Source organism: Rhinatrema bivittatum, chromosome 16, assembly GCF_901001135.1.
Source record: "Rhinatrema bivittatum chromosome 16, aRhiBiv1.1, whole genome shotgun sequence".
Taxonomy (NCBI): Eukaryota; Metazoa; Chordata; class Amphibia; order Gymnophiona; family Rhinatrematidae; genus Rhinatrema; species Rhinatrema bivittatum.
This window is the reverse complement of record NC_042630.1, coordinates 14721082-14745466: the sequence shown is the minus strand read 5'-3', so window position 1 is coordinate 14745466 and position 24385 is coordinate 14721082. Positions and strand designations below refer to the sequence as shown.

Genomic DNA, 24385 nt, shown 5'->3' with positions numbered 1-24385 from the left:
TACTGGCAAGAAAGGCCTAAGGCAGGACAAGAGCAAACTAGGAACATACTGGCAAGAAAGGCCTAAGGCAGGACAAGGGAAAACTAGGAACATACTCGCAAAAAAGGCCTAAGACAGGACAAGGGAAAACTAGGAACATACTGGCAAGAAAGGCCTAAGACAGGACAAGGGAAAACTAGGAACATACTGGCAAGAAAGGCCTAAGGCAGGACAAGAGCAAACTAGGAACATACTGGCAAGAAAGGCCTAAGGCAGGACAAGGGAAAACTAGGAACATACTGGCAAGAAAGGCCTAAGACAGGACAAGGGAAAACTAGGAACATACTGGCAAGAACAGGACTGGTGAATTCACCAGGACTGGTGAATTTTGACTGGTGGTGACCTTGCACCACCAGTCAAAATTCTTTCTGCACTTGTCCTTGTGTGTACTTTGATTGCTGAGAGCAGTCCCAGCTCGTTGGCTGTCATTTTGGATTTCTCCTACTACTTGGAGCTCATGTAATGGGCACTTCGGCCGACGACCTTACCTTCAGCTACTCTGAAGAAGCCTTCAAGGCAGTCTTGACAGACGTTCCCTTCTTTTCAGGCTCATCTGCATCTACATATCCCTCAGTTTCATGGTTGGACGCTATAAATTTACAGAAATGTTTAACGTGTGCTGAACTACACGCTTCCACACTCATTGAATACTGCCGCGTTAGACGTATCCCACGGGGCCTGAGGATTCAAAAGGAACCCCGGTTACATGTGGATAATAAAGAGTTCCTTACATGCTCTCTTATTCTAATTCTCTTCCCAGTTTTAAGACCCTTGTTGTAATGTAACTTTTGATCTCTTTGCACTTGTTTATGTTCTGTTTTTTGTTCTCACCCCTTGTTCCATGTAAACCGGCATGATGTGGTTTCTAATCATGAATGCCGGTATAGAAAAACGCTAAATAAATAAATAAATAAAATAAATAAGAAAGGCCTAAGGCAGGACAAGGGAAAACTAGGAACATACTGGCAAGAAAGGCCTAAGGCAGGACAAGAGCAAACTAGGAACATACTGGCAAGAAAGGCCTAAGACAGGACAAGGGAAAACTAGGAACATACTGGCAAGAAAGGCCTAAGGCAGGACAAGGGAAAACTAGGAACATACTGGCAAGAAAGGCCTAAGGCAGGACAAGAGCAAACTAGGAACATACTGGCAAGAAAGGTCTAAGACAGGACAAGGGAAAACAAGGAACATACTGGCAAGAAAGGCCTAAGGCAGGACAAGGGAAAACTAGGAACATACTGGCAAGAAAGGCCTAAGGCAGGACAAGAGGAAACTAGGAACATACTGGCAAGAAAGGCCTAAGGCAGGACAAGGGAAAACTAGGAACATACTGGCAAGAAAGGCCTAAGGAAGGACAAGGGAAAACTAGGAACATACTGGCAAGAAAGACCTAAGACAGGACAAGGGAAAACTAGGAACATACTGGCAAGAACAGGACTGGTGAATTCACCAGGACTGGTGAATTTTGACTGGTGGTGACCTTGCACCACCAGTCAAAATTATTTCTGCACTTGTCCTTGTGTGTACTTTGATTGCTGAGAGCAGTCCCAGCTCGTTGGCTGTCATTTTGGATTTCTCCTACTACTTGGAGCTCATGTAATGGGCACTTCGGCCGACGACCTTACCTTCAGCTACTCTGAAGAAGCCTTCAAGGCAGTCTTGACAGACGTTCCCTTCTTTTCAGGCTCATCTGCATCTACATATCCCTCAGTTTCATGGTTGGACGCTATAAATTTACAGAAATGTTTAACGTGTGCTGAACTACACGCTTCCACACTCATTGAATACTGCCGCGTTAGACGTATCCCACGGGGCCTGAGGATTCAAAAGGAACCCCGGTTACATGTGGATAATAAAGAGTTCCTTACATGCTCTCTTATTCTAATTCTCTTCCCAGTTTTAAGACCCTTGTTGTAATGTAACTTTTGATCTCTTTGCACTTGTTTATGTTCTGTTTTTTGTTCTCACCCCTTGTTCCATGTAAACCGGCATGATGTGGTTTCTAATCATGAATGCCGGTATAGAAAAACGCTAAATAAATAAATAAATAAAATAAATAAGAAAGGCCTAAGGCAGGACAAGGGAAAACTAGGAACATACTGGCAAGAAAGGCCTAAGGCAGGACAAGAGCAAACTAGGAACATACTGGCAAGAAAGGCCTAAGACAGGACAAGGGAAAACTAGGAACATACTGGCAAGAAAGGCCTAAGGCAGGACAAGGGAAAACTAGGAACATACTGGCAAGAAAGGCCTAAGGCAGGACAAGAGCAAACTAGGAACATACTGGCAAGAAAGGCCTAAGGCAAGACAAGGGAAAACTAGGAACATACTGGCAAGAAAGGCCTACGGCAGGACAAGGGAAAACTAGGAAAATACTGGCAAGAAAGGCCTAAGGCAGGACAAGAGCAAACTAGGAACATACTGGCAAGAAAGGCCTAAGACAGGACAAGGGAAAACTAGGAACATACTGGCAAGAAAGGCCTAAGGCAGGACAAGGGAAAACTAGGAACATACTGGCAAGAAAGGCCTAAGGCAGGACAAGAGCAAACTAGGAACATACTGGCAAGAAAGGCCTAAGACAGGACAAGGGAAAACAAGGAACATACTGGCAAGAAAGGCCTAAGGCAGGACAAGGGAAAACTAGGAACATACTGGCAAGAAAGGCCTAAGGCAGGACAAGAGGAAACTAGGAACATACTGGCAAGAAAGGCCTAAGGCAGGACAAGGGAAAACTAGGAACATACTGGCAAGAAAGGCCTAAGGCAGGACAAGAGGAAACTAGGAACATACTGGCAAGAAAGGCCTAAGGCAGGACAAGAGCAAACTAGGAACATACTGGCAAGAAAGGCCTAAGGAAGGACAAGGGAAAACTAGGAACATACTGGCAAGAAAGGCCTAAGGAAGGACAAGGGAAAACTAGGAACATACTGGCAAGAAAGACCTAAGGCAGGACAAGGGAAAACTAGGAACATACTGGCAAGAAAGGCCTAAGGCAGGACAAGAGCAAACTAGGAACATACTGGCAAGAAAGGCCTAAGGCAGGACAAGGGAAAACTAGGAACATACTGGCAAGAAAGGCCTAAGGCAGGACAAGGGAAAACTAGGAACATACTGGCAAGAAAGGCCTAAGGCAGGACAAGGGAAAACTAGGAACATACTGGCAAGAAAGACCTAAGGCAGGACAAGGGAAAACTAGGAACATACTGGCAAGAAAGGCCTAAGGCAGGACAAGAGCAAACTAGGAACATACTGGCAAGAAAGGCCTAAGGCAGGACAAGGGAAAACTAGGAACATACTGGCAAGAAAGGCCTAAGGCAGGACAAGGGAAAACTAGGAACATACTGGCAAGAAAGGCCTAAGGCAGGACAAGAGGAAACTAGGAACATACTGGTAAGAAAGGCCTAAGGCAGGACAAGGGAAAACTAGGAACATACTGGCAAGAAAGGCCTAAGGCAGGACAAGAGGAAACTAGGAACATACTGGCAAGAAAGGCCTAAGGCAGGACAAGGGAAAACTAGGAACATACTGGCAAGAAAGGCCTAAGGCAGGACAAGGGAAAACTAGGAACATACTGGTAAGAAAGGCCTAAGGCAGGACAAGAGGAAACTAGGAACATACTGGCAAGAAAGGCCTAAGGCAGGACAAGGGAAAACTAGGAACATACTGGCAAGAAAGGCCTAAGGCAGGACAAGGGAAAACTAGGAACATACTGGCAAGAAAGGCCTAAGGCAGGACAAGGGAAAACTAGGAACATACTGGCAAGAAAGGCCTAAGGCAGGACAAGAGGAAACTAGGAACATACTGGCAAGAAAGGTCTAAGGCAGGACAAGGGAAAACTAGGAACATACTGGCAAGAAAGGCCTAAGGCAGGACAAGGGAAAACTAGGAACATACTGGCAAGAAAGGCCTAAGGCAGGACAAGGGAAAACTAGGAACATACTGGCAAGAAAGGCCTAAGACAGGACAAGGGAAAACTAGGAACATACTGGCAAGAAAGGCCTAAGGCAGGACAAGGGAAAACTAGGAACATACTGGCAAGAAAGGCCTAAGGCAGGACAAGAGGAAACTAGGAACATATTGGCAAGAAAGTCCTAAGGCAGGACAAGGGAAAACTAGGAACATACTGGCAAGAAAGGCCTAAGGCAGGACAAGGGAAAACTAGGAACATACTGGCAAGAAAGGCCTAAGGCAGGACAAGAGGAAACTAGGAACATACTGGCAAGAAAGGCCTAAGGCAGGACAAGGGAAAACTAGGAACATACTGGCAAGAATGGCCTAAGGCAGGACAAGGGAAAACTAGGAACATACTGGCAAGAATGGCCTAAGGCAGGACAAGGGAAAACTAGGAACATACTGGCAAGAAAGGCCTAAGGCAGGACAAGGGAAAACTAGGAATATACTGGCAAGAAAGGCCTAAGGCAGGACAAGGGAAAACTTGGAACATACTGGCAAGAAAGGCCTAAGGCAGGACAAGGGAAAACTTGGAACATACTGGCAAGAAAGGCCTAAGGCAGGACAAGAGGAAACTACTGGCAAAAAGGCCTAAGGTTTTCTCGCCCTCCCCTTTCCCCTCCCCCTTCCCCCGATTTATGATTTTTGACGATAAATCGGGGGAATTGTTATTGTATCGCGGCTCTAACGATTTTTGACGATTTAAAATATATCGGACGATATTTTAAATCGTCAAAAAACGATTCACATCCCTAGTGGAAAGTGTTCTAAACATCAAAATCACAGAACATATAGAAAGACATGGTTTAATGGAACAAAGTCAGCATGGCTTTACCCAGGGGAAGTCTTGCCTCACAAATCTGCTTCACTTTTTTGAAGGAGTTAATAAACATGTGGATAAAGGTGAACCGGTAGATATAGTATACTTGGATTTTCAGAAGGCGTTTGACAAAGTTCCTCATGAGAGGCTTCTAGGAAAAATAAAAAGTCATGGGATAGGTGGCGATGTCCTTTCGTGGATTGCAAATTGGCTAAAAGACAGGAAACAGAGAGTAGGATTAAATGGACAATTTTCTCAGTGGAAGGGAGTGGTCAGTGGAGTGCCTCAGGGATCTGTATTGGGACCCTTACTTTTTAATATATTTATAAATGATCTGGAAAGAAATACGACAAGTGAGATAATCAAATTTGCAGATGACACAAAATTGTTCAGAGTAGTTAAATCACAAGCAGATTGTGATAAATTGCAGGAAGACCTTGTGAGACTGGAAAATTGGGCATCCAAACGGCAGATGAAATTTAATGTGGATAAGTGCAAGGTGATGCATATAGGGAAAAATAACCCATGCTATAATTACACAATGTTGGGTTCCATATTAGGTGCTACAACCCAAGAAAGAGATCTAGGCGTCATAGTGGATAACACATTGAAATCGTCGGTTCAGTGTGCTGCGGCAGTCAAAAAAGCAAACAGAATGTTGGGAATTATTAGAAAGGGAATGGTGAACAAAACGGAAAATGTCATAATGCCTATGTATCGCTCCATGGTGAGACCGCAACTTGAATACTGTGTACAATTCTGGTCGTAGCATCTCAAAAAAATATAATTGCGATGGAGAAGGTACAGAGAAGGGCTACCAAAATGATAAGGGGAATGGAACAGCTCCCCTATGAGGAAAGACTAAAGAGGTTAGGACTTTTCAGCTTGGAGAAGAGATGGCCGAGGGGGGACATGATAGAGGTGTTTAAAATCATGAGAGGTCTAGAACGGGTAGATGTGAATCTGTTATTTACTCTTTCGGATAATAGAAAGACTAGGGGGCACTCCATGAAGTTAGCATGTGGCACATTTAAAACTAATCGGAGAAAGTTCTTTTTTACTCAACGCACAATTAAACTCTGGAATTTGTTGCCAGAGGATGTGGTTAGTGCACTTAGTATAGCTGTGTTTAAAAAAGGATTGGATAAGTTCTTGGAGGAGAAGTCCATTACCTGCTATTAAGTTCACCTAGAGAATAGCCACTGACATTAGTAACGGTAACATGGAATAGACTTAGTTTTTGGGTACTTGCCAGGTTCTTATGGCCTGGATTGGCCACTGTTGGTAACAGGATGCTGGGCTTGATGGACCCTTGGTCTGACCCAGTATGGCATATTCTTATATTCTTATGTTCTTAGGGTAATTGCCAGGTTCTTGTGGCCTGGTTTGGCCTCTGTTGGTAACAGGATGCTGGGCTTGATGGACCCTAGGACTGACCCAGCATGGCAATTTCTTATGTTCTTAGGACACTTCCCCATACTACTCACTGTATGAAAATAGAATATTCAAATATACAAACTCCCTCCATTACTCGGTACTCTGTGAAGAAACATAAAACTTTTCAAAGGTCACTCAGCACATACATAGCAAATCTGCTCCACCAGAAGAGGACTAACTGCCAGGCCTCACACAGGAGCAACACTTCAGCTATGCAGGCCCTAGAACACCAGTGCACCTCCGATAGGGAAAACAGGACAAGCTGGACTGTTATAGAGCCTGGCCCACAAACTACAGGCAGGCAGGACACCTCCCCTCGGCCATAGACACAAAACACAGACCAATACTTGTGAAAGAAGAGTAAGTGACCACAAACTAGAAACATGCAGACTAAAATCTGAACTGGAAACCCCAAGAAGTCAGACTCTGCCTGCAGTGCAACATCTGAGAAAAAGAAATACATTTCCTCTTGTACTGTGCAAAATACAAAGATAGAAGAGATGCACAGATCAAAGATTTCCCATAAAAGAATGAGCAGGAAAAACTTTGTCTAATCCTGGGGGAAACAGGAGCAAAATATGATGAATCCTGTGACCATGCTAAAGGCGTAACATGACCAGAGACAATATGGACCAGTACCAGAACTTGGGAATTGCACCTGCTTTTATCCCCTGTAATTTTATGATACTATTGTGGATACATATTTTTCCTTTTTATTTTAACTACCTTATGTATTGCTTGGAAACGTGCACAAAGGTCAGGCCAGTAAATGTCTGTAATTAAAAAAAAAAAGGGTCTAGATCAGCCTGTCACTGGCTGCCTGAAGCCACTGATGTGACCGAAAAAAGGAACACTAGTCTAGCAAGTTTGCGGAAACTTTTAATTAAGTAAGACCCAGTGTAGCAATATCACCTGAGAGGAGAAATGCAACGCCACAGGTTTGTTTGCTCTGCCTTCCCAGACCCTCCTATGACTCTGAAGGCCACTGGAGCCTCCCCTTAGCCCACTGCAGTGCTGGGAGGAGAGAGGGACAGCCTTGTACTCTGCTTCTCCATAGCTCCTGGCTGGAGGAGGGGACGGAGCCATCCTCCTGGGCTGCAGCAGAGGCTGCGGAGGGACAGCTTGTGGCTCGCCATGGGCCAAAGGATTGGCAACTGCAGGTGCTCCAAGGGCTGTCCATGGTTCCACGTCTTCAAGCATCTCCTGGGCTTGGCGGCGCGCCGAAGAGTTTGGTGCATGGCTACAACCATCGCTGTGTGTCTGCTGACTGGGGTAAGTGTGTCTTATGTGGGTGTCTTTGAAATACATATTGCACACATGCACATACACAACCACATACGCACATCCCTATGTGAATGACTGTCTTAATTCCCCGCATACATATCCCACAAAGAAATCTCAGGTCGGCAAACAAGGCGCATTTAACAATACTGTCAATAAAGTCAGCACAGCTCAGTCAGGTCCGAGATCGAGCAACATCAATAGCCGGCCCAAAGCTATGGAACATGCTGCCAGTCCAGATAAAACTTCTAGCAGACAGCAAGAAATTTAAGTCTGAGCTGAAGACATGGCTTTTTGACTGCTCATATGCAGGCGTAACTAACAAATGTATCTTTTTACCTTCTGTTTAGATTTACGAAATTTTAACCCTAAAGATTCATTTCTTTTAATGTTTTTTGTATTTTAGCTCATGATTTTATCCTTCGTACCAGCTTTTAATCATCTCTATTATTTCTAATTATTTATGTACTCTTAATGAATTATTGTATTTTATTGCTTCCTTTTATTGTAAACTGTTGGGAAGGTTTTACTGATGTGACGGTATATAAAACGTCAATAAGCCAGGAACTCTGCACTGTGCCTTTGCTGAAGTCCCTTTCTCCAAAGTAGCAGCCTAGATTTTACCTTCCTGCTCAGAAGGCTCTTTGTGCTCCTCTTCACCTCCAGTGCTGGCCTGAGGGCAGGATAAGTCATTTATTTATTTATTTATTTATTGAACACGTTTTGCATACCGTCATTCGGTTTTGCCATCATAACGGTTAACAGTAAACATAATAGGTAGACAAAGTTACATCAGGGTTTCTAAAGTGAGTATAATAAGTGAGCAAATTAGGTAAAAACAAAAAAAAAAAGAAGCATCAGGAAGTGAGGGTTATTACATATTGAAAAGGCTCTTGAGCGGTGGGCAGTGGGTTTAGCGGTTGTGAGGAGACTCCATGGGTGGACACGATGCTATCTCTGTTTTTTTTTTGTCACTTGTCATCCTTTAATGTTGCTGACCTATCAGCAAGTCCGTCATTTTCGATATCAATTTCACTTTGCCCTATCCATGAAACTGCAATGAAATGTGTATTGTGCACTTCTTCTGTAGTCTTTGCAGGAGGGAGGATTCATTAATAGTTGAGAGTTAAAATGCACAAAGAGTGACTTTCTTGCAAAAACCTCACCCCCTTTCCCAAACACATTTTTAGGGAGGGAGGGGGGGTCACCCAGTTTGCCACCCCATAAGGCCTGCACTGCTTACCGTTCCTGGGGGTAGGGCTTTTTCCTGCTGCTTTGGGGCCGGGGAGGGAGGCGTATCAGCAGGTGTAATGGAGCGAATTCTGGCTTCTCTGGCTGAGGATGTGTGTAGAGGTTCAGCGGCCGTATGCATTCAGAGTTCACACCCAGACACAGACTAGTTTGAGGCCCTCAGGCCAACCTTTGAGTGAAGTAATTGGCTACCTATAATCATTTTGTCATGATGTAAACCATTGTGATCTTCACTTGGAACGACGGTTCCATGTAATGCTCTTATGCAACTTCTGTTTTAATGTAAACCGATGTGATATGTAGTTGTTACATGAATGCTGGGACAGAAAAATTCAAAATAAATAAATAAGTAAATAAACTCATATTTACTGTTTTGCACCTTGCTTATGAACAGGCAGGCAAGTAGAACCAGTAGTTCCCTCAAGGGCAAGAAAGCAATTCATGATGCTAAAGCCTGACAGAGAGTGAAGGCCACACAGCTGTGCCTGAAACTGATAAGACCTCAGAGGGAGGGATATTGCAGCTCCTCCAAGCTTTTAGTGTGTAAGGAGAAACAAGAACTAGAGAGAGAGGGAGGGAGCACTTCTGGACGAGGTAGCACAGACTGATCCTTTGGAAACACGTAAGCTTTATGTATATGTAGCAATTACCTGCAACTAATTCTTCTGTTTGTTCTCTCCTCTTATTGCTCTAATAAACTTACTTTCCTAACTACCTGCAACCTGTGTGTATGGCTGTTTGTGTGGGGAATATGCTCCTGGGTTCAAGCCCCCAGGTATAACCCCAGTAATTGTGTGTTTACACTGGGTAATCCCCCCGAGGCAGTCCTGTGTGCATGCAGGTGACAAGCCCCCAGGTATAACCCCAGTAATTGTGGGTTTACACTGGGTAAGCCCCCCGAGGCAGTCCTGTGTGCATGCAGGTGACAAGCCCCCAGGTATAACCCCAGTAATTGTGGGTTTATATTGGGTAAGCCCCCCGAGGCAGTCCTGTGTGCATGCAGGTGACAAGCCCCCAGGTATAACCCCAGTAATTGTGGGTTTACACTGGGTAAGCCCCCCGAGGCAGTCCTGTGTGCATGCAGGTGACAAGCCCCCAGGTATAATCCCAGTAATTGTGTGTTTATATTGGGTAAGCCCCCCCGAGGCAGTACTGTGTACATGCAGGTGACAAGCCCCCAGGTATAACCCCAGTAATTGTGGGTTTACACTGGGTAAGCCCCCCGAGGCAGTCCTGTGTGCATGCAGGTGACAAGCCCCCAGGTATAATCCCAGTAATTGTGTGTTTATATTGGGTAAGCCCCCCGAGGCAGTCCTGTGTGCATGCAGGTGACAAGCCCCCAGGTATAATCCCAGTAATTGTGGGTTTATATTGGGTAAGCCCCCCCGAGGCAGTCCTGTGTGCATGCAGGTGACGAGCCCCCAGGTATAATCCCAGTAATTGTGGGTTTATATTGGGTAAGCCCCCCTGAGGCAGTCCTGTGTGCATGCAGGTGACAAGCCCCCAGGTATAATCCCAGTAATTGTGGGTTTATATTGGGTAAGCCCCCCCCGAGGCAGTCCTGTGTGCATGCAGGTGACGAGCCCCCAGGTATAATCCCAGTAATTGTGGGTTTACACTGGGTAAGCGCCCCCCCCCCCCCCGAGGCAGTCCTGTGTGCATGCAGGTGACGAGCCCCTCAGGTAACTGCCAGTGTAGACCCCAGTCAGATTAGCCCCAGGGCAGAATGCCAATGTACAGGATCTGAACCCAGAACAGCAGGTCAGGCGGTTCAGTCTAAAAGCTGGAGGGTTCCCAATGTTTGTTATACAGATAAAGCCCCTCTCCTCTGCCCCTGTCCCACACAGCAGGTGCCCCGTTTGTTCTCAGGCTTCTCTGTGCTTCACCCAGGCTTCCTTGAATTCAGTTCCTGTTACTATAAGGGGTGTCAGAGCAAGAAACCCTTTAACCTTGTGTGAATGGCAGTGATTGGGATTTGCTAAAGATCCCAGGAGTCTGTCAGAGCTTTTTCTATGCGCAGAGTACGGTCCCACCATCTGGGTATTAGGAGACCAGAGGTCCCACCTTCTCCTGACCTCCTATTGGCTCTCCCTATGTGTTAATCCAGGGAAAAAGTGAAAAATTAAAAAAGAAACAACAACTCTGTGCATCTGTAGCGGTTCCATAGCCCGGAGCGGGAAAACTTCCTTCTCTGAATCCAAAATCTTAAAACCCCAGGTCAGTCCCTTTCCCTCAAGTCTTCCCTACACATCCTCCGTGTATATATATATATATATATATATATATATATATAAAAAGAAATGTACAGTTTCCTCTAGAAATCATTTCCTGTCGTAGTCACTGACTCCACTCCGAAAAGCTCCTGGAATGTCATCGCTTTTTGAGTAAAGGTCCCCTTCCTCTGCAGGGGGTGAAATCGGTGACTCAACCTCCCCTAGGTTGGTTCAGTCTGCAGTAGCAAAATGAATGACACTGAAGCCGGCCACACCTTGTAGATTAAGCAAGAGTCCACTTCCCTGAGGCGGTGGTGGAGATAGGAGTGGGAGGTCCTGAGATAGAAGCCATGGCTGGGATGAGGGCTCCTACTTTATCTCCAGTTATTCTTGAATAGCTCTTCTGTTGACAAGCACAGAGCCCTGCATTTTGCTTAGACAGGTAAGAGCTGTAACAAAGATACCCAACATTTCATATTACTAAAGCAAACGGACAGCACCAGCTTCCCTAAGCTGAAATAGACCCAAAACCAACCCCCCCCCGAGTAAGCTTTGTAAGAGCTGCAAACACAATGGCTGACCTTTGAGTAAATTACCAATCAGACACTTCCCCAGCCGCAAAGAATTTGTTTATCACTGCCCAAGGTCACCAAGATATTATGTGTCCACCAGCTACAGGGGATTAGCAAGAGGTCTGATGGTTATCTAGGGAAGCAACCACACATTCCCTCCCAAACCAAAACAACCCTCACTGCAGACTGTTCAGGGCGAAGCAGAAATACTGATCAAACCTGTTAAATCTCAGGAGCAGCATCCCGTCTCCAGGCACGGCTCTATCTCAGGGGTATCCAGCATGCTTTTTGCTGCATAGATGTCCCCAGGTCAGTGGAAGCTTGATCCTTCATTTTCTTTTGTTTCCATTTCAGGTCCTGATCACATTTTGGGACAATGAACTTGAACCTAACTTATTCTCCTATTTTCCAATGAGGGTGAACAGGTTGGAGAAAGCAACGTCCACCCTCCATCCTCCTAAAATAACACAATCCAGGCCCAATGGGGACTCAACTCCCTGGCATGACTCTGAGGAAGTGAAGATGCTGAAGGAGCTGATAGCATGGCCAGAACCACAGGGGACACCAAGTGTTGACTCCTCCACGAGTCCTGAGAATTGTGACTACCAGATCCTGAATCCCAGAGCCCACTATTCTGTCGGAGAGACCCTGGAGCTGCTGTTAACCGCGAGAGACCACCAGAAGAGACCAAAGAGCTACGGAGGCGATTTCTTCCAGGCCAAACTCCATTCCCCCGGACTGAAGGCTGGGGTGACGGGGTCTGTGCGAGATCACCAGAATGGGACCTACACCGTCACCTTCCTGCTGCTGTGGCCTGGGGATGTGGAGGTTTCTATCCGGCTCATACATTCCAGCGAGGCTGTTCAGATCATGAAACGACTCAGAGACACTAGGCCAGATAAGATCTATTTTTATGGATATTTCCAGAAGAACGGGACTATAGAAAGAACAGAGTGTAACCTGCAAATCCTGCAGAGGCCTGTGTGCGAATACATTGACCCCAAGATTGGGGAAAGGTGGGTCTGTGTCAGGCCGAAGCAACTACCCTGTAGCTCTTTGGTTTACCACTCTGCAGGAGGCAGCAGGAAAATCACTACCACAGAGGAAGAGATGTTTCTAAATGGGTAATTGCTTATCTTCTCTTTTTTTTTTAGTTATATATATTATTTAATGGAGTCCCAGCATAGTGTTTATTATATGATCCGAGAAGGTACAGCACCGACGGGCCACGTGCCACGTAGAGAGCTTAGTGGCACATGGGCAAACGGCATTCACAAAACCGGCTTCACATCATCCACCCCTGAGGGAAGTGCGCCTGTCTGTCTGAAGTATTAGGATGTGTAGTGTTACATCCAGGATGGGACTGAGGCATGTGGGGACCCCGGGCAGGCTCATGATCTGGCACCCTACAAACCGATATTATTTAATTTGGTGGCCCTTACAGGTTGACACCCCCGGTTGGCTTGCCCCTTAATCTGGCCCTGACATCTAAGAGGTTTTAACTGTGGTGGCTCTAATGAGACCCTTTGAATGTTTAATTTATCTTTATATTCCCATTGTACCTGTGATGTTTGCTTCACATCCCGTTTGGAGAGCACCTTGGATGCTACAGATGGTTTATAAAGACAAGTGATGGCTTTCCGAATTACGGTATATAAAACTCTGCAATAAATAAATAAATAAATAAGTAAAATACATTTATTTATTTATTTATTTATTTATTTTTAATTTTTATATACCGGAATTCCTGTATGCAATACAAATCAATCCGGTTTACAAGTAACGAAAGGTTGCCCTGGTCTGGGAGGTTAGACTGGGGTTTTTTACATAGAACATTGAACAATAACAATCAACCATTGAACATAATTACAAGGAACAGTGAAAGTAACAATAGTATTTAACAAATAAATAATATTATTATAAAATTAACAATTCGTGTTTTTAGCTGAGTGTGTGTGTTCGCATTTTAAAAGGAACTTTAGTTGCGTATATAGTCTGCAAACAGCTTGAAATTGTCTGGACATTGGAATGTATTGCCAGATCTTCTTGTGTATTCCCTATGATGTTGGCCACCTGCCTCCCTATCGATGCCGTACACTGTATATTTAAATGCCCAGAAACACTCCCTTGAACTGTCCAGGTGAAAATGCTTCGTTGCTGGCAGATCCTGATCCTTGGGGCAGGGAGTGCAGAGAGGGCTCTTGTACAATGACAATTTTTCTCACGTTAGGAAAATAACACAAGACACCAAGACCCTGACAGGGATCTGTTCACCCGAGAAGCAGCGTCAGTATATTTGGCTTCCCCAACATCACCCCCTCCTCCACATGAGAAACCTGACTTGGGTGCTCATTGAACTGTTCACATGGATCAGAAAAGTTTTTTTTTTCTTCCTGATCGAAAAAGCTAAGCGTGGTTCCCTGTGCGTACCCGGATCAGTCCAGACTCCTGGGTTTTGCCTCTGCACCAGCAGATGGAGACAGAGAAAAACTTGGAGAGCACCCCCTCTAAATCCGGTTTACCACCTGCAGCTCTTCAGTATTTCTCTGTCTCCAGCGAAACCTGCAGTTCTGAACTAATCTTAAGATGTGAAGAAAAAAAAAAAAGAAAGAATTCAGAACAAGTCAAGCAGGACCAGAAGTTCTAGCAAACCTTCCAGGGGGTTGGCAGGACCTGGTGGGACCATCCCCCCTGGTAGCAGTATTGAAGGAGCAAGGGTTGGAACCCAGTTTTGCCTCGAGCTTGTGGGCGCCAGGGGTGACAGCTGATGGGCCGGCTCCCACCCCCTCCAGCATGGACCCCCTCCACCCTCTGTAATGGAGAGTGAGACTGACCCATTCCCACTAAGCATGGGAACAGTGGCCATTTTAAAAGCCTTTTCAGCTGCTAAGGAGAAATCAGGAAAGGGAGCAGATCTCCTGCCTGATCTGTCGCCAGCCAACCTGAGCCCTGGGGACCCCCAGGAATCTCTACATGAGTTCTCTGAAGATGACCCTGATCCCCCGTAGGGGGATTTGAAGGGTCCAGCTGGGTTTACCGCTGATTTTTGTGCTTTTAATGCACAAAGCTTATATGGCCAGTCAGTCCCAGCAAGGAGGTTCTTACAGGCACTGGCTTGTTGAGAGGCTGCCCAGTAAAGTCCCTAAGCAGCCAGAGTCTCAGGGGGCCATTTGAATTTGGAAGGTTGGGGGCCCCTCGACTGATCCTCCTTCCATAGAATCCGACCTCGCAGGGCCTGTGGGGGACGATCCCTCCTCGGCCCCCCTCCTTTTCCTGGAGTGGATCCGGATGAGCCAGAGAAGGCTTTACCTTTGGACAGGGATGATCCAAAGGTAGTTTGGTTGTTTCAGAGGGACGAGCTGAATTCTCTGATTCCGCACGTCCTGGCAGAGCTGGGCATAACGGTTCCTCAGGATGACCCGGGCCAGGATACAGTGGATCCGGTCATGGCGGGGTTTGCAAGGTCCGGCCAAAACTTTCCCTTTTCATAGAGTGGTTCAGCAGCTAATGGTCCAGGAGTGGGATACTCCGGAGGCAGTTCTGAGAGTGGGCCTGGCTATGGACAAGCTCTATCCTTTGCCTGAAGAAACTCTGGAGCTTTTGAAGGTACCTAAGGTGGATGCTTCAATGTCAACTGTCACCAAGAGGGGCCATTTGAATTTGGAAGGTTGGGGGCTCCTCGACTGATCCTCCTTCCATAGAATCCGACCTCGCAGGGCCTGTGGGGGACGATCCCTCCTCGGCCCCCCTCCTTTTCCTGGAGTGGATCCGGATGAGCCAGAGAAGGCTTTTCCTTTGGACAGGGATGATCCAAAGGTAGTCTGGTTGTTTCAGAGGGACGAGCTGAATTCTCTGATTCCGCACGTCCTGGCAGAGCTGGGCATAACGGTTCCTCAGGATGACTCGGGCCAGGACACAGTGGATCCGGTCATGGCGGGGTTGCAAGGTCCGGCCAAAACTTTCCCTTTTCATAGAGTGGTTCAGCAGCTAATGGTCCAGGAGTGGGATACTCCGGAGGCAGTTCTGAGAGTGGGCCTGGCTATGGACAAGCTCTATCCTTTGCCTGAAGAAACTCTGGAGCTTTTGAAGGTACCTAAGGTGGACGCTTCAATGTCAGCTGTCACCAATAGAACGCACCACATCTGGATGTGCTGCCAGGGTCACACCCTGAATCTTGAAAGACCTAAAAACATTTTTATTCCGCAAATTCTATTCTATCAGACACCTGATCATCCCAGTTCTCAACCAAACTCGCAGACATAATCCTATTTCTTCCTGCTGTCCTGATGTACCCCTTACCCTTCTCTTTTCTCCCCTCCCGGATTTCTGACTTGTCAGCTACCATCCCGGTAGCTGGGGCAGTGGCCCTAAAAGACCTCCAGGACAGGAAGCTAGAGGTCCATCTCTAGCGCATCTTTAAAGTTTCAGCTCTTGCATTCGGGCTGCAGTCTATAGCAGCTTCATTTATTTATTTATTTGTAGAGTTTTATATACCGTTATTCAGTAGAGCCATCATAACGGTTTACAAAATATGTAAATATCATTCAATAAAATGCAATTATCATAGTAGTTGGGAACAGTAGAGATTTTGGGAACAATAAACATTTTCTTAGTAGAAGAAAAACAGTAGAGTGAGGGGAACATTTTCATAAAACTTAACGGATCAAGTCAGAGATCCGGGAGGGGAGAAAAGGGAAGGGTAAGGGGTACATCAGGACAGCAGGAAGAAAGAGGATTATGTCTGCGAGTTTGGTTGAGAACTGGGATGATCAGGTATCTGATAGAATAGAATTTGCGGAATAAAAATGTTTTTAGGTCTTTCTTAAGTGTTTTCAGGTTGTGCTGTGTCCTCAGGTCTTTGGGTAGGGTGTTCCAAATTTTGGGGGAAGCAATGGAAAATGCTCCTTCATGCTTTGGGCAAGCCGGAGGTGGTACAGCAGTTGCTGAATACCAAGGACCTCCCACCTCATGAGTCGGAGCAGGCAGAGCGCTTGGAGGTGGCGGTGGCCTATGAAGCAGGCGCCTTATACAACCTCCTTCGTACCTCCTCCAGAACAACGGTGTCAGCGAGGATGCCACCTGCTGACCTGTGGCTGATACCCCACAGCGGTATCAGCGAGGATGCTTTTATGGTTATGTAACTGGTCTGATGTTTCCTCTAAGGCTCAGCTTAGTACACTCTCTTTTAAAGGCAAGCTTCTCTTTGGTGAAGAGCAACTGATAAAGTTTCTGGGAGACAATAAGGTGCACAAGCTGCCTGAGGATAAACTAAGGACACTAAAGGTTTTCTTTCAACCCGCTCTCGTTTTTGGGGGCAAAGGCGCTTCCGACAGAGCAGGGCACCTGGAATGGGCCAGGGAGGTCCCAATCCTGACCTCAGTCCTTTCGCGGACATAGAGCGAGCCAAGATGGGGCCGGTCAGGCGTCCCTTGGGTCCAAATCGTCTCAATGAGAAACAGCCGACCCGTTCCTCCATCCCAGTAATTGACGGACGGCTCCGCTTTAGAATTTGTTTGACCTCTACGAGACCTGTTTATGATCTCTCCCTGTAGTTCACCAATAAAGAAACAAATTGTTCGGCAAACCATCCACAGGCTAGCGTATCTAGGGGCCATCATCCCTGTTCCCCAGGAAGAGTGGGGAACAGGGCGGTATTCCATTTATTTCATGGTGCCTAGAAAGGAAGTCTGATTCTGGATCTGAAGAAGGTGCCGCGTTTTCAGATGGAGACCCTGCGCTCGGTCATTGGGGTGGTGTGCAGCGGGGAGTTCTTAGCTTCCGTGGATCTGACGGAAGCATATCTACACATCGGTATCCACAGGATCATCAGAGGTTTCACCGGATAATGATCCTCAGAATGCATGTCCAGTTCTGTGCCCTCCCGTTCGGTCTCGCTAAGGCTCCATGCATTTTCACCAAGGTGCTGGTGGTGGTGGCGGCAGGTCTTCAAAGGGAAGGGGTGCTAGTTCACCCATACTTGGATGACTGGTTCATTTGGGCGAAGCCGAAGGAACTCTGCCAGCAGGCGGTGGACAAGGTTTTGCACCTTCTGCGGTCTCTCAGTTGGGTCGTCAATCAGTGCAGGAGTCATCTTCATCCTTCTCAGGTCCTGGACTTCTTAGGAGCACGGTTCGATATCCGAGTGGGCAAAGTCTTTCTCATGGAGGAATGAATCACCAAATTATGGACACAAGTTCAACGCCTCTTGCCAGCTTCTGTACCCAGAGTCTAGGATTATTTGCAGGGCCTTGGCTCCAAGGCGTCCACTCTGGAGTTGGTCCACTGGGCGTTTGCTCATATGAGGCTCTTACAGAAAGCACTGCTATCCCGTTGGGATTCGATATCGGAGGAGTTTCAGATTCCCTTACCGTTCACAGAGTCCGCCAGGTCCAGTCTTGGTTGCTGGCTTGCCCGAGACCTCTTGAGGCACAGGGTGGACCTCGAGCTGCCTCAGTGAATGATAGTGACCACAGATACCAGCCTCTCAGGTTGGGGGCAGTGTGCCAGTCTCAATCGGATCAGGGCCAATGGTTGACGGAAGAGGCAAAGTGGCCCATCAATCGCCTAGAGACGAGTGCGGTGTGTTTAGCATTACAGAGGTTTTTTCCACTCTTGCACAACCAGGCGGTGCGGGGTCTGTCGGACAATGCGATGACAGTAGCTTACATCAACCATCAAGGAGAAGCCAAAAGTTGTGCGGTAGCCTTGGAAGTGGAAATGCCGATGATTTGGGCAGAACAGCATCTAGTCTTGCTGGCGGCATCACACATAACAGAGACCGACAATGTGCAAGCGGATTTTCTGAGCCATCAAAGGCTAGACCCCGGAGAGTGGGAGCAGTCTTCAGACACAATGACCCTCCTTTCTTGCAGATGGGGTCCTCCTCATCTGGACTTTATGGCGACTCAAAAGAATGCCAAGGCACCACGTTTCTTCAGTCGCAGAAGAGAACATGGAGCAGAAGGGGTTGATGCCCTGCTACTTGCTTGGTTGCACATGTTCTGTTCTGTGTTTCCTCCATGGCCTCTGATAGGCTAGATTCTAAGCAGAATAGAAGTTCACCCAGGCAGGGTAATCCTGGTGGATATGGAGACCCTGATTTGTGAACCTTGACAACCTCACTGTGGATGGACTCCTGCGGCTGAGTCATCTTCCAAATCTGCATCTAGGCCCTATATTTTTTGACCAGGTGAATCGCTTTTGTCTAGCAGCCAGGCTTTTGAAAGGAAGCAGTTAAGGGAGAAGGGTTATCCAGAAGATGTCATTGCCACCCTACTTTGGGCTCAGAAGAACTCTGCCTCATTAACTTACTTCAGGGTATGGAAGGTCTTCAAATCTTGGTGTCGCGAGCATGGAGTCCTTCTTCATCAGTCCTCGGTGGCTCAGATTCTGGCATTCTTACAGAAAGGCCTAAGCAAAGGGTTGTTCTTTAATTCCCTCTGGGTGCAGGTGGTGGCCTTGGGATGCCTGAGAGGCAAGATTCAGGGTGTGACCCTGGCAGCACATCCAGATGTGGTGCGTTTCCTTCGAGGGGCGAAGCATTTGAATTTCCCTGTCCTGGAGTTTTAATTTGGTCCTCAGGGTCTTGTATGAAGCTCCTTTTGAACCTCTTAAGAAGGCCACCTTAAAGGATTTAACTCTGAAGATGGTGTTTTTGTTAACAGTCTGCTCAGCTAGGAGGGTTTCTGAGCTCCAAGCTGTCTCATGCAGGGAACCTTTTTCAAGGATCTCTAATTCTGGGATCTCGCTCAGAACGGTTCTATCCTTTCTGCCAAAGGTTGTCTCAGCTTTCCACTTAAATCAATCAGTAGAACCTCCAGCCTTTACAAATGTTGAGGTGGATGCGCCTCACGCTCGGGAATTGCGGCTTCTGGATGTCAGGAGAGTTCTCTTGCGTTACCTCGAGGTCACTAATGCTTTTCGGGTCTTAGATCATCTTTTTGTCCTACGGAGCGGCGCTAAGAGGGTCATAAAGCATCAAAGGCGACCATAGCTCGTCGGTTGAAAGAGGCCATTGTTTCCGCTTATATTTGTCGTGGACGGCCTGTCCCAGATGATTTGAAAGCACATTCGATCCGGTCGCAGGCTGCTTTCTTGGCAGAGTGCCAGTTGGTTTAGCTGCAAGAAATTTGCAGGGCGGTGACCTGCAAGTCTCTACCTTTGCCAGACACTACTGTTTGGACAGCGAGGCGCTGGACGTCAACAATTTCGGGGGCAGTCATTAGAGGAGGACTCTCAAGGTCCCACCCCAGATAGGGAAGCTTTTGTACATCCCAGGAGTCTGGACTGATCCGGGTACATACAGGGAAAGGAAAATTGGTTCTTACCTGCTAATTTTCGTTCCTGTAGTACCACAGATCAGTTCAGATGCCTGCCCTTTGGGGGTGGCCAGGATTTTCTTGAGAGCCCACTTGATCTATCTTAACAGTATTTTGTTTCTGATACACTACAGGCTTCTCCTTATCCTGCTCAGAGAATTCACATGTACATAGTTGGATTGGTCATTTCTTTCTTGTCCTTTGCTTGACATAACACTTGAATCGTTACATATTTTCTGCTTTGGTAATTTTAATACTGAAGAGCTGCAGGTGGCACACTGGATTAAGAGGGGTGCTCGCAAAGTTTTTCTCTGTCTCCACCTGCTGGAAGAGAGGAAAAACCCAGGAGTCCGGACTGATCCGTGGTACTACAGGAACGAAAATTAGCAGGGAAGAACCAATTTTCATTTTGTCTATTGGCTCCTAACAGGACAATGACCCAACCCACAATAAAGGGGCGCATGCCAGCTCTTCACATCCTGGACAGGAACAGCAGCCGGGGTAAGTGAGGCCTGCACCGATCTGGAAAGAGAGGCACTGGCAGGGAAAAACCACTTGGTCCACCTGAGGCTGCCCATTGTGCCTCCCGTGCTGTCACAGGTCTTACTCGATCTGTGGTCTTCTCCCCCTGTCCCCACTGAGATCCCTTTCTACCTACCCCACGCATGCTGCAGTTCTGACACTGTTTCAGCTCCGATCATCTCCGCTGGCCCGGATATCCACCGCATATTCCTTTTCTTTCTCCCTCTCTTCACAACCTTGTCCTCTACTGAAGATGGTTAACTTATTGAAGCCTGCTAGACACTTAAATGTTTGCCTTTCCCCCTTTATCAATTCCTCACTCGGTGCTGGATTGCAGTTCCAGATCTAAAGGAGCCAGATAGAACTGCCTAGTAAACAAAACCTTCTCCTTTAGTTCCTACTCTTCCCCTTTGCATTTTTCTCTTTTCGCTTGTATCTAAAGACAGTTATACCCCTTGCCTTTACTAACTGCTCTTGATAATCTAACCTCTGTCTCTACCTTCCTCTGCTTCTTGTAATTTTGCCTTTCCTGCTCCTTCTGTCTTTGTATGTTTTTCATTTTTTACTTTTTCTCCTATTTTTTTGACGAACCACAGTGGTCTCTTCATTCTGTTCCCCTAGCTAACGTGCCTGACACAAGGATTTGTTGCCATTTCAAAGCATTGCTGTCCATAGTTTCTCTGTATGATTTCCCGCCCCTGCCCCTGCTCCTAACAAGGCTTCCTTAACATAATTATTCATTTCCTTAACATCAACCCTTTTGAAATCTTGGGCCCTTGTTCTAGTATAGATGGGTTCTGATCCAGCGTTTACACTGAACCACAGGACCCCAAGTTTTCCCTACCCCAGCCTCAGTGATGCTGTCTCCATTTCTCAGTCTCAAGTCCAGTGTCTCATCATCATGAGTTGCTCAACCAGTTCTTTGTGTAGGGATCCCAGTAGCCCTCTTCTAGTCGATCCTTTAGCTGGCATTGTCTGATCCTCACCAGGTAGATCCCCCCCCCCCCCCCATTATCAGCTCCTATCATTTGCATGCTCTCCTTCGGATGGCTTCTATCAGATCTATATCTATCTCTTCCCCTTATGATTGTAACTTATCGATTACACCTACAGGGATATTAGACTCATTGGGTTTCCTCAAGACAGCTCCCACGGACCCCTTGCTTTAATTTTGTCCCTAACATATAAAGCTATTCCACCTCCCTTTTTTATGCACTCTGCCCTCTCTGAATCTAGCTAATTCTGATATCCAAAAAAGAGAGAGTTAACGCAGGATACAAACACACTCTAAGGAAAACGTGCTCTTCTAATGTGAATGTAACCTCCATCCTCGATGTATTCACCCTTCCCAGGTGAGCCTCGGCCTCCCGCCTGCACCCCTGGGCTGCCGATCCCAGATCCGTCCGGGTTCTATTTGAACGACGTCTGGACCTCCCGAGTCTGTTCCAGCAAGAGGTTCCCCATGCCGTCTGACATCAGCCGATGCCTGAGGGGGAAAATCGTGTACATGTTTGGGGATTCGACCATGAGACAGTGGTGGGAGTACCTGGTGCATATCGTTCCCAGTAAGAGATGGAGTTCTCCTTCATTCTTTTCTTCCCCAAGCTTTCCCTCCTGACTCTCCCTCTTTCACCCATTTCCCTCTTTGTTCCTTTCCTCTACACTTTCTTCTTTTGCCTGCTCTCTTTTCTGCTTCTCTCCATCTTCAGCCCTCTGTCCTTTCCTCTCTCTCTCTCTCTGTTGGAATTGGGAACTGTAGATATGACTGCATCATATATTTGGGTTAATTTCTGATCTGTCTAGTCTCCTTCTCCTGCAAGATCTCCTACTGATCCAAAGCACCCATTCCTCACCAGGCACATTCCCCCAGTAGCGTTTGTAAGTGAATGTAGGGCTGGCCTGGTGGATCAGTGACAGTGCTGTGCCCTGCCGTGAGGAGGGATCTGGGTCCATTCCCAGTTGAGATTTTTTGCTCCCCGGGTTGGCTGGGGCTGTGAAGACTATAGAGGCAATGTCACAGTTTCTAGAGGTGGAGGAGGGATGCAGGACTTCATAGGTATGGTGCAACAGTGACATCTAGTGGCTGGAAATAGGACCCTCGATTTGTAGGGGTTTTTGGAAGGAGCCTCGATGGATGGTTCCTGGCCGAGCACTGGATTAAAATTGGGAGAGGGGTTGTAAAATAGGGGGGGTGGGGGGGGGGGGGGAATATGGAGGCAGCTGTGAATAAAAGAGCACAGTGCCAGATCCCAGCCCTGGTTCCATATGAGTTAAGGAAACAGCCAGCCCAAAAACAGTCTATCGCACTTCCTATAAACAATAAAATTACAATCTGGATAAATTAACACTGCCTTAGGTTTGTGGAATGGGGGCTTGAAAGTATTTTGTTGTTTCATGACTGGGTTTGTTGACATCCTGCGGTCCAGGAAGAGCAGTGACCATCTCCATCCCCTTTTGTTACAGCTCTGAAGGAGATTGATTTACACGTCGAGCACCATTCGGGCCCCCTCCTGGCTACGGATTCTGAAGGGGGCTATCTACTGCAGTACCGGGCACATGGGAACCCCCTGAGGATGCTGAAGTACTGGGCAGCGGACCGCCACTACGTGGCGAATGACATTGATGCCATCGGCGGGGGATCAGATCTGGTGATCGTCCTCAATCTCTGGGCCCACTTTGTCACTTACCCTGTCGAACTATACATCCGCCGGCTTCAGAACATCCGGCGGGCAGTGACAGATCTCCTGCAGAGGAGCCCTCAGACCACAGTCATCATCAAATCGGCCAACACGGGGTTCAACATGCTCCATGGCAGCGACTGGCTGTCCCTCCAACTGGACGTCATTCTGAGGAGAATGTTCTCGGGGCTCCCGGTGGCTGTCATCGACGTGTGGCAGATGACCTCCTGCCACTATCTGAAAGAGAACCTTCATCCTGGGAGAGTCATCGTTCAGAATGAAATGGATCTGTTCCTCTCCTATATCTGTCCCCGCTGAGACTGCACCAATTAATCCTGTGACTGTTGCACCTTCTGAGGTGTGACTGCTCTCCTGAGGCAGGCCCTGCCTCCACCTCCTGCTCAAGCCTCTCTAGAGCCACCTCTGCATGAGTTTTCCTGCCATGTGACTACCTCAGCATCTTGAAGCCAAATGAAAACAAATTGGAACATGTTGCCTGTAAACCTCATCTTGTCCACCAGATGGCAGCAGAAGGGAGGATGGAAGAGATTTTTGCAATTTTCATCCCCTATAAAAAAAAAAAGTCATATTTTTTGTCTGCACATTAAATATATTTCTTCCATTATTTACTTTATAATCCTGCTTTGCAAAGCGTCCCTCTTAATTTTTTTGCTTCTGGGTCTCATTAGAGTGCCATCGCCAGGCAATTTGGTACCTTTGGCCACGTAAGAAAGTGCCCCCTCACTCTCAGCCCCAATGTTCCCTGTAAGGATTGGGTTGCTGTGTGCAAAACGTTTTTCTCCTGAGCAAAATATTTTGTTTCATTCCCCTGTAAGCATTACTTTCTTTGATGCAAAAAGCCCATCCATTTTATGCTCACAGTAACCCAATCCTTAGAGGGAACATTGGAGCGGCATGCACACAAACCTTCCCACACACTAACACACTTTCCTGTTCATTCTCCTACTCTTTCACATGCATTCATGCTCATTCTCACAAACACACGCAGACACGGTCCTCTCATTCCCTCCCCAGACTCAGCTGCACACGCACACTCACTCAGTTCTCCTCTTCCATGCACACACTCATAGAAACATAGAAATGACGGCAGAAGAAGACCAATCGGCCCCATCCAGTCTGCCCAGCAAGCTTCACGCTTCCTTTTTCTTCATACTTATCCTGTTTCTCTTGGCTCCTAGTAACCTTGGTTCTATTTCCCTTTCACCCCCACCATTAATGCTAGAGAGCAGTGATGGAGCTGCTTCCAAGTGTAAATATCAAGCGTGATTAGTTAGGGGTAGTA

The 24385-nt window shown here is 47.0% G+C and overlaps 1 protein-coding gene across 1 annotated transcript; it reads left to right on the top strand.

Moving 5' to 3' along the window:
- The first annotated feature begins 7381 nt into the window (after positions 1 to 7381).
- Positions 7382 to 23611, top strand: LOC115077397 (NXPE family member 3-like). The gene is made up of 5 exons (XM_029579686.1): positions 7382 to 7519; positions 11919 to 12688; positions 20313 to 20383; positions 21757 to 21969; positions 22868 to 23611. The coding sequence occupies exons 1-5, from the start codon at positions 7382 to 7384 to the stop codon at positions 23398 to 23400; spliced, it is 1725 nt and encodes a 574-aa protein (XP_029435546.1). The 3' UTR covers positions 23401 to 23611.
- The last annotated feature ends 774 nt before the right edge of the window (positions 23612 to 24385 follow it).